The following is an 11,068-nucleotide window of genomic DNA, read 5'->3' on the forward strand; positions in this document are numbered from 1 at the left end:
AGATGTTCTTTATCTCATTTTGTAATAAACATATAAATAATAAACTCTAGACATTTTTGACGCATCGCCCTGTTATGAAAGTTAAACTTGGTATGGTCTGCCTATATATAGACTATCCAAACTTTGCATCTGCCGCAGGTCATTTCTATAAAACTATTTCCCTATTTAGAAAATATGAAAAGAAAAATACATTTTTAGTACATTTACAGGAGTTACTTATTAATTTATTTTAACCAAACTTGTTTCAGTACTACTCGAACTGTCACTGAAGTGTCAGAAATCTGCAATGAATCTTTTTTTTTTTTCTTCGAATAAAACCAGAAAAAAAAATATGAAGACAACCAAGAATGAGAGCAGACACGAGGCAGAATATCTGCCCCTCTCCGACAACTTCCAAAATCAAATCATATAAAACAAAAAAACAATCTGAATAAACCAAGCAGTACAAGAATTTTGTTTCCAATACTTTCCCAACTACTGTATTTAAATTAAAATATATTCTCATATCTTACACTATTTCAAATAACGAAATGTGATTCGGTAGCGATCTGTCAAAATCTAATTTACAATTCTGTGTATAAAAATATAATTTATGGAACCCCGCGAAGTTTGTTCTCCCCAAAATATAACAGTCAGTTGCACACATATGAACATTACAACCTGTCAGATTGAGCTCCTCTCTACATGGTTCTTCTTTCTCTTCCACTTGTTTTTTCTCTTTTTCGTTTTTGTTTTTTCATTTTTGCTCATTTTTTTTCTGTCATTTTTTTTCTTTTTTTTTGCATTTCAGATATACAAAAATAGATTATGCACAATGTGCCGCTCACACAGTTTTGTTTTTTTTCAGACTCCTTGGGTGTGTGTGTGTGTTAAGTGTGTGTGTGTGTGTGTGTGTGTGAGTGACAGCAGCGAGTTCACATGAGAATAAATTATTCAAAGAGAAACTTTTTAAGGCTCCATTCATTCTTTGAAAGAGGACACATGGAAAAGTCAGTGAAATAAATATCCCGTCTCCGCTGGGGGGCCTCTGCCTCGACTGTTCGTTCGTTCGTTGTTTTTTTTTTTGTTTTTTTGTTTCTTTTTTATTATTATTATTATTTAATTTGTTTAATCTACTGAATAGTCCGCGTGTCCTACATGTCAGTGTCACTCTGCTCCTGGAGAAGAGCTCTCAACTCGGGCATCCTGTCATCCCCAGAGGATGAATCGAGTGGCTGTCCAGGAGCCATGTTCCTAATTTATAAAGGATGTTGGAGTACCAGTGCACCCCGTCGTTCTGCGGCGCACTGGCACGAGGCTGGGAATTAAAAAGCAACGACGACACCCAGTGCGCGAGCCTGACAGGTGCCAGAGCCCAGTGCGCCAGCTCGTGGTCTTCGATCACTGCGTAACAGGACGCAAGGACCTGGTCCACCACGACGCTCCCCTGCACGGTCACGGGCGCAAAGGAGCCCTCGTGCTCTTGCGTGTAAATCCGTTTTACGGTCACAGGCTCGAGCCGCTCGGCGTCAAACACGAACACCTTCTGTCCGGGTTGGATTTGGCTCGCGAACACCGCCGACATCCTCTCCCCGTCCGTGCTGTTCTGGCCCACGAAGAGGAGGTGCGCGGCGGTCAGGGTGATTTTGTGGCCCGAGTCGGCTTCGATGACGTAGAAGAGCCTCCTGGTCGTCGAGTCCTGGTCTATGAACATGATGAAGTCGGTGTAAATCGGGTTTCCCTCGCCGTCGGCGGCCAGGACCCGGTCTCCCTTTTGGAGGTGTTTGACCGCCTTCTTGGTGCCGTCCTGCAGGCGGACCGTGGAGGATCCTGGGAAGCAGCCGCCTGATTTGGCTGCCACTGAGTTTTCTGTCAAAAAGAAAAAAATAATATGGTTAAAATAAACCCAATCAAAGTTTCCAGTGTTCCCAGTGCACACGTGCTGTGTCTCCAAACGGCCGTTTTTGAAGCCGTCATAGGCCCACATGTGACGGAGTGAAAAACATCCCTGCAGGTGCTTTCAGACTTGTTTGAGCTCCTTTCAGGGGCCAATTCAAAAACCTCCTTTTTCGCCTCCTGTTTGTATTTTTCCTGCCTGCACACATCCTGGTGGGCCATATGCATTCTGCATAATGATGCCTGTCTGCCAAATGCGTATTGGCTTGGCCCACGTTGTCTGAGACTTGAAAAAGTGAAAGCCTTGGCTCATCTATTCTTAATTAAAAAACCCAATAAAGGGCAGCCATTGTTATTCTAAATCAGCTTGTGGATCGAGCGACTCTCGGTAAAGAACACTTACGCCTTTCCCAGCTCCTCTCCCCATATTTACTCAGGTGCAGAAACCTCTATGTGACAATTCACACAAATAGGCGACTCACAACTACTATTTACCCAGTGGAGCCACTTTTCCAAGCCTCTCGAGTTGTAGATTTGAATTTAAATGAGGGCCCGGACTCTTAAATGCTTTCTGTTGTGCAAAATCAATGTCCCCTCTCTCCACCACCTCTGCCTGCTTTGTAGTCAGCCCTGATGACAATAATTTTGGCCTTGGTGGAGCTCTTCACATACCGGTCTCTAGGATCACACTGTCACTGCACACACAAGGAAAAAAAGGGGGTTTCCTACTCACAATTTGGGGGCTTTTAATCTTCTTTCAAGATTCCCGAGCATGGAATAAGGTGACAACTGAAAACCAGATTTAGCCCGACCAATTCAACATTGTTCAGGCCAAATCCTTTTGGTAAAGTCGCCTGACCCCTAATGACACGTCGGCCCGGCCCATACTGTGATCTCAAAACGTGTGTGCTGAATGATAAATAAGGGATTTATCAATCAGGTCTGCGCTCAGAAGCTAAGAGAGAGCAGCATCAGTCAGTGTGAAGCACCATAGGTGTCCTATTTAATGCAAAACACAGAGCCCACATAAAGAATGTGATCAAATTAAAACTGGATTTTAAAGCTTAGAGACATCGAATCTGTAGGCAAAAAGCGTTTCCATATTTTAAAATCAAATCCCAAATATGAACAGGGTCACCCTCAAACTCCAGAGAGCGGCGCGAGCTTTCTTTTTCTGGGTCACGTTGAGGAGCAGGACTTGGATTGTGGTCGTGGTTCCCACCAGGAGACAGTGTGGGGCGATGTAAGATCATGAACCGAGCTGCATGGGAAATGTTCAGTCAGGAGCTCCACGCACGCACGCACGCACGCGGGCGGGGACGCGCGCATGCATCATTCATAGAAACGATTTCATAATACTGAATCAAGTGAATGATTAGGCTGAAACATTACATCATCAGAGAAACACTGCGCGCGCATCTCTTCCTCGATCTCAGCATTTTAAGTTTTTGTAGTTTTGCTCCTTTTTTTTAAGTGGCTGTCACTCAAATGTGTGTCGTCATTTTCTCTTTTTGGACTCTGGCGCTTTCCATACATCTCCTCTAATATATACCTCCCCTCATAGCATGCCTCAGGAAATTCATATTCAGCACGAACACCTCATAATAGAGTAGGACTTCCTCTTCCCAGACTCGCACGTGCTCCTTCAGGAACACAAGTGCAGCTGAGTGGTGAAGTGATGGATGCAGATGCGGTGATTCCCCCCCTCAGGGTTTCCATCTTACCTGCTTTCACCGAGCAGTGGATGTGCGCTTTGGATTCGTAGTAGACCCAGTCGAACCCTGCTTCCACCGCCAGCCTGGACAGGGTGCCGTACTTGCTCTTGTCTCGGTCCGAGGTGGTGATGTCCACGGCTCTGCCCTCGTAGTGGAGCGACTCCTCGAAGTGGTGTCCGTCCTCGTCCCAGCCTTCAGTGACCCGCAGCTTCACCCCGGGCCACTGGTTCATCACCGAGATGGCCAACGAGTTCAGCTTGTCTTTACATCTCTGAGAGGAGGAGAAGAAGAAGTGTGCCAATTATTCACCTGTCCAAATGTTGACCATTTTCCATCCAAGCATTTTTCACACAGACACAAAATTCTTTCTCCACGAGGCAGAACTGCTTACAATGTTCCCCCTCTATGAACCGCGAGTCCACATGGATCTGTGTTTCGAGTCCTGGACTGTCAACGTGAGGCCTCTCCATCCCTGATTCCTCCCAGCTGAGGTGAAACCCTCAGCTGCCTCTGTGCTCCTGGATGTGAGCTCACATTTGTCAGTGTGAGCAGAGGGCACATCTCGGATAAGAAAGCTGCCGATGAAATATTGATAAGGCACCGCATTCGCTTCACTGGCCTATAACATATGGGTCTTTGGTTTGGAAAGGTGCGAGCAGCATCCCCTCCAAAAGAGTTGCACCGAGCACAACATGCAGACATTATTAATGCATGAGTTCGTATTAGGGCCACGGAATGAGCGCGTCCTTTTGTTGGATGCAACTTGTCTGTTTTCTTTCAATCAATAATTGATATGCAGATGATATGAAGATTATCTTTAAGAGCAGCTGCTGCCTTCAAATATCTGAAGCTTGTCCTATAAATAAATCGTCGCATCCCAAACCTCTTTTCTCTCTCGCGCGCGCTCTCAATGAAGATGCTTGGCCTTCTCCAAGACAACTATTCTCGACACTCGGAGCAATATGTCAAATAAAACATCACAAAGAGGCTTTTCAGCGCAGCCGCGGAGGGAAACTTTCATTCTTCCTCTCCTGCAAAGTGTTGGAGACGTGACCTGCCTCCTTAAGTCGAGCTGTTGTGGCTGCTGACTGACAGACTTGTGAAATATCCAGGGGTTGTATGGCTGCACAGAGGAGTCTATGTGTGTGACCTACTGTCCCTTTTATCTTATGGACAGCCTGTGTGCTTCCTAAAGCAAGAATGTTCACACACAAGTTAAAGAAGAAGAAGAAGCTCCTCATATATCAGTCTGGATTTTACGAGGATATCACACTTGTAGAATGTGTTGTGTAAAAAAACCCGTCCCCTTAAAAAAAAACCTCCCACATTCAGAGTGGGATTGTCGGAGTCAAGAGCCGTAAAGCTGAACCTATTTATTAATTCATTAGGTCGTGTGCCGCAAATCAAGCCAAATTCTGCTCAGCCACCGTGAAGCGCAGCAGGGCGCCGCAGACCGGCGCTTTGTGCTCGGGGTAAAGTTGTTCAACAGCCTCCCTGTTAATCTTTTCACAAATGATTTGGTTAGAGGAAACACTTCTCAGCTACCTGTCAGTGCAAACACGACACCGGCTCATTTCTCCTTTTTTCCCTCCCCAGCGTTTAGACACCCACGCTCTGAATCTGGAAATCTTACAGATTTAAAGTCACATTTTTCATTGGTCATTTTTTCCTCGTAGGAAGATCTACACAGCAACTTCTTGTTTTTAAACTAGACCCTAAAAATTGTTGAAACAAATCAAACTTCTCTAAAACCTTTTAGTGAGCGGCACAGAACCGGGAGAAACGGCGACATTATAAGACTGTAAGACCCGAAGAATAAACAAATGTGTTTATTACACTACACACACACACACACACACACACACACACACACACACACACACACACACACACACACACATACACACAAGGGGCTGCAGCAGAAACGAGCCGTGCTCAGTGTTTAAATACAACACGTAGTCCTTAAAAACTGAGATCGCTGTGCGTAAAACTTCGTGCGTAAAAAAAAAAACACTTAACTCGTGCGTAAAGCAACAGCACGACGGCAGCTGGCACCGCGTAAAGCCCCATGTGATAATGCTTATGCCACTGGTGGAGTAGTCTACAGAACAGCCACAGTCCTCCGTTTGAGTTTATGAACCTTAAGAAAAGAAGAATTTTCAAATCCACCCAATAAAAACAATTTCACCTGTTTTAAGTGAGTCTGAACTCGCGCTGACCAAAGGTCATAAGTTCACGTTGCTTTTCAGGCCGCGCGAGAGGCGCCCAAAAAGCACTCTCATGTAGATGTCTGTCTTTGAGGCTGTTGCTGTGTTTGTGGGGATTCCGAGGTGCTGATTGGAAAGTGCAGCCAAATATTGACCTTCTTGAAAACAAATCAGTTAAACAATCAGCCCCCCCCCCCCAAAAAAATTTTTTATTTGTAGGCAACTGACTCTCCAGCACATACGCATGTAATCCCATATTATCTGAGTGTGTAGGTGTTGTACACAGACCTGTAAACACAACAGCAGGTGGGGTGTTTCACTCACTCTAAACCCCTCATGCCACTAAATCATCTCCACAATTAATGAAATATCAGGAAAACGAGGAAGTCAGCGTGGGCTCGTGGACCCCGGCGTGCCCACTAGATTCCCCACGCTCTGTGTATGAGAAGCTATAGGTGTCTTACAGAGGCGATGTGGGGAGGGCTGAGAGGGACGCCGAGCCCGCACGCACAGTGAATATTTCATCGCAGCTCGTGCTCATGCATGGTGCAAGGCACGGGTTCAGGCACTCCTGCGCGCGCATGGCTTCATCGCCACCAGCAACAGCCACCTCAACCATCACCAGCACCACCGGCATTTTTAGCCAATATCACCCAAGCGCCTTTTAATAATTCACAAGCATCTGAGTGCTAAAAGTCATGCTGGAGAGACGCGGCATCCTGCAGCCTGGCTCCAGCTCTGTGTGCTCGGATCTGCACAGCGCGAGCTCTCATAACTAACTACCCCGAGTATTTAAAGAAAGATGTCATCATCCACGCGAGTCAGGCAGCATCACCCGCGTGCGCCTCACTCCGATCACTGACCGAGTCCCACCCAGAAATGAAGTCCTGATAGTGTGCAGGACACTCAAAGAGATGTCACTGTGTTCACGCGCTGCTGCACACCATGCGAGAGGCTAAATTACAGCAGCCTGCGCGAGAAAATGTCTGAATGAGCCACGCCATGGCTGAATGAGCCCGGCTGTTTGAAGCGGTGCGCATCAGGAGGAGAAAAGAAAAAGGCGCTTAAAAGAAGCTGAAATCAGCAGCACACACTGCATGTGTTCGAAGAGCGTGGATGTGCGCGTGTTAGACAACAAATAGAGCCTCACAAAGATACAAATATAGATATGAGGAGAGGGGCACATTAATATTTTAAATCCACTGTCACAATCATGAAGGCCGAGTGTCCTGACTGTCCGCCTGCACATCACTTCTTCTCCAGCTGGATTTCTACATTCGCTCTCAGCCTGCAGCCTCTGAAAACTCCCATGCTGCTGCAGAAAGCGCATCTGCGTCCACGGGGAAGTTAAAAGGCTCGGGCTGAGAGTTCAGCAGCGGGTAAAACACACTTCACTCAAGGTGCGCAATCAGTCTGACAGGGAGGTTGTTGCAGTGCGCAGTGATGAGGAAAAACAGAGTCTCCTTACCTGAGTCATGAGCCGGTCGGCACCGGTGTTCTCCTCATCCTTGAAAATGATGTCTGTGTTATAATTGGGAGTCAGTTCTTTAAATCGCTCGGAGTTTCTTGTGATCTTGCCTTCGTATCTGCCGCTTGCCCCGAGGGTCTTCTCCGCTACGTTTGGGATGAACTGCTTGTACGCAAGAGGTGTCAGCTTCTTCGGGTGTCTTCTCCTGCCGTAGCCCCTGCCCGGCCCGCATCCCATCCCAGAGGACACCAAGGACAAGCAGATGAGACCGACCAATACGATTCTGGTCCAGAGCAGCATTTTTGTCCTTTAAGATCTCAAACGAGTCGCCGCTGCTATCTGTGCCGTCTGCCTCTCCCGGCTCTCGCAATGTCCTTGTCTCCTCCTCTACCTCGCCTTCGCCTGGTCTCTACTGTGGCAGGTGCGGAAATGAACGCCTCAGACAAATGGCAATAACGGGGCACATCGAAGGAGGGTAAAAAAAAAAAGTAGAGAAGGAATTAAAAGCCACGGGATCTCTAGTCGAGCTGCAGCCGCTTGTGTGAGGCGACCGCTTTTACTGCTTTGTATTATAGCACCGATCTATAGCAGGGGAGGGATTTGATTGGCTCGCCTAGACAAACCCTCCTGATGTTATCCCACAAAAAAAAATCTTAAAAGATTTCTTCCACCTGAGGGTGAGCCTGTGTCGCGGGGAGGAGGGGCTGTTCCATGGGAAAACATCAATTATAAACCGTCTTTTTTTTCACCCTCCCATTTTCCAGCTCTCACAGGGGAGGCAGGACAGACACAGTGCGCAGCCGGAGCACAGCAGTCCGCTCAAGTGATTTTAGAGAGTGCGGGAATCGAACTGCGTCTGGCACAACTTTCTACACCAAACGCGTTTCCTCGGAGAACAGGATTGCTCGTGGACGCGCACTGCGCACGTCTGTGCCGGGATGATTTTACCGTGACCCCGTACTCTGAAAATAAAAGAATCAACACAGTGAAGAGTTCCTCTTCTCTCACAAATTATGAAACATTTGGATGTCGATTTAAATCGCTTCTTCACCAACTTTCCCGGGTAAACAGACGCACGTGAACACACGCACCAGACGTGCCGTGGAGACGTTTGGTGCCCATGAAGGTTAAATAAAGTCTAAGATAATTAGTGCAAAAAAAAGGACATTTCTTTATGAAGTGTCACCAATTAAACTCTGTGAAACTCTAAAAACCCGCCCATACATCCGGCCAGCGCGCGCGTTGTGCGCGCACATCTTTACGCGTGAAGCATCATTTCATTTTGAACCTCTGTGTTCATCTCACTGATGTTACATGCACAACTCTGACTTGTATGTTGAGGTACACTCCTGAAGATTATGTTGAGAACTGGGCACTTACACAACAGATCCAGGCCTGCCCCCCCCCCCCCCCCCCCCCCCCCATAGGTTCACCCACAGGCTCTCTAACTGTTTCACTTACAAAGACCTCTAAAGGGGGTCTTCAGAGAGTCTTGGTCACTATTAACCAGCCATATTGGTGTAATTTTCCTTTCTGCTCTCTTCTGTATATGGTGGGGGGGGGGGGGGGAGAAGGGGGGGTTGTGCTCTCATGGCAGGCAGTAACTCTGTTTGTTTCAACCTTCTTTGTTGTTTTTTTTAAGCCCAACAAACTCCTTTGATGGGCGTCTATAATGTTGATTAAAAAACGGCTCTACACTTCTGGATCCACATTCAAAGGACGTCAATTAAAAGAAATCACCAATGTTTCATGAGGGTGAATTATTTGTGTGATAACAAACCAACTGTTGGAGTAATTACAGGAAGAGGATCTGTTGTGGGGGTGACAGTGTGGCACACGCTCTCTGAGGTGAAGACAGATCCGCCAGCCTTTGGTGTGGCTTCAGTCTCATTAAAGCTCGCACTGGCTGACCTCCAGTCTGCTTCATTCTGCGCCAGCTTTGCAACCAGGGCAGGTGAGACTACCTGCCGCTCGCTCACACTGTGAACATCGAGTCTTGGCCAAAAGATGGCTTGTGAACTTGGCATGCTGCTGTGGAACCCTCGACCAAGACACACAGCTATACGCCTCACGGCTGAGATTCACTCTGCTGAGCGGCGTGCAGATTCTCGACATGTCTTTAGTGGGCTGTTCAAACACAGAGCTGACAGCTGTTGTGTTGAGGGACAGCAGAGGCTCAGTGTGTCCCCCAGGCCGGAGTCCTGCCTCAAGTGTCACAGCTCAGAGATGTCACACAAACACCCCAAAACCACCGAGACGCAGGAGGTGCAGCGGCATGACCCCGAACAGTCCTCACAGCCAGCAAGGACGAGCCCATGGTCATAATCAGAGAGACTTTAAGGAGCTTGTTGTAGGTGAACCGAGTGACAAAATGTGATGCTAAGTGAAATGAATTATGCAGAGATGTCGTTGAATTATGCAGCCCAAAGAGCAAGGTGTGCTGATGTGAGAGACTTGATTTGAACTTGCGTTTCTCCCACAGAGGAAACCAAGCATGCAGCAGGCCGACCCGGGACAAAGACTATTTGCAAACATTACACTTCATTGTTTGCTTTTGTCCTCCTGCAGTGTCACATAGATGCAGTTTACAAGTGGAGGTGATTAGAAATCACAGCAGACAGTTCCTCCAAATATCTGAGGGGAGCTTCTGAACGTTTCTTTAATGTGTGTGAAAATAACCCAAACATGACACCTGGCCTCACCTGCAGGACACACTGAACACAAAGTCTGCACCTTTTCAGTTTGACTTCTTAAAGCAGCTCAGGTGGTGGACAGTTCACGAGCTTAAACCCAGGCCTTCTGTTGAAGTCTGCTGAAGTTGGTTTCACATGCGGCGGTGACGCAGCAGAACAGCGGCTGGTTTCATGAAACTGCTCTGCAGGGATTGAGGGCATTACACAATTCATATTAAGAAGCCTGTTGCATGTGATGGCTAATCCGGTGTGAAAACGGCCAATGAGTCATCAGGTCTTGGCTCGTTCTGTGTCCCTTCAATACCTGACCCCCCCCCCCCCCCCCCCCCTTTAACAAATCACACAGACCTCACTTCCCCTGGTTTCTCGTGCCTGAGACATCCACACCTGCTCTGCTCCTCTCTTTCTGTTAACAGCCCGACGTTCAAGGGAATTAAAAGATATGCTTCGAATCAGACTAAATCCACACCCATGTTTGATTTCTTGTCCCGCAGTCTTGATCAAGCACGAGCGAGATGCAACTAGAAGCGTTTGAGTGGAGTTTTTACCCGAGTAAGTCCCCCCCAATTACTGCGCTAAAGCCTCCTCCTGTCTGAATGTTTTGTAACATTGTTAGACGGATTAGAACTACAGAATAATCACGCACAAACATATAAGTAGTGTCAGGCTCTCTGTGTTGTTTTCCTTTGCTGCAAACAGGGTTAGCTTTCTTCCACAGAAAGCCTGCCGTGCACCACAAGTCATTGTGGCTTTCTCTCACAGGTGGGGTCGCCATTCAAACCTTTATCCTGCCCTGAACTTTTGACAAACACTTAACAGCACGGACATGTGTGCTCTTTAGTCAGAATAACAAATATGAATAATCTTCCTTGAAATGGTTTATCCAAGCCGCACGCATGGAGCATTGTGAAGAAGCAAAGGAGTCCAGATTGAGCTGAAGAGATTCACATGCCCTGAGGCTCTGCTCCGTGGAGCACAATGGGAATTTCACAATACAGTACGTGGAATCACAGCCCTCAGCGTGCCCCGGAGTCTGTAAAGACATTTTATTTGCACTCACCAGCCGCTCCCAATACTTAAACATTAAACGCCAAGGCTAGACAGGCAAAA

General features: G+C 47.2%; 1 protein-coding gene across 1 annotated transcript; it reads right to left on the reverse strand.

Moving 5' to 3' along the window:
• On the reverse strand, positions 1-7,791 carry shha (sonic hedgehog signaling molecule a). The gene is made up of 3 exons (XM_079360776.1): positions 7,266-7,791; positions 3,600-3,861; positions 1-1,848 (listed from the first exon to the last, which is right to left on the reverse strand). The coding sequence occupies exons 1-3, from the start codon at positions 7,563-7,565 to the stop codon at positions 1,172-1,174; spliced, it is 1,239 nt and encodes a 412-aa protein (XP_079216902.1). The 5' UTR covers positions 7,566-7,791; the 3' UTR covers positions 1-1,171.
• Positions 7,792-11,068: the final 3,277 nt, after the last annotated feature.

Source organism: Symphodus melops (genome assembly GCF_947650265.1).
Source record: "Symphodus melops genome assembly, chromosome: 14".
Lineage (NCBI taxonomy): Eukaryota > Metazoa > Chordata > Actinopteri > Labriformes > Labridae > Symphodus > Symphodus melops.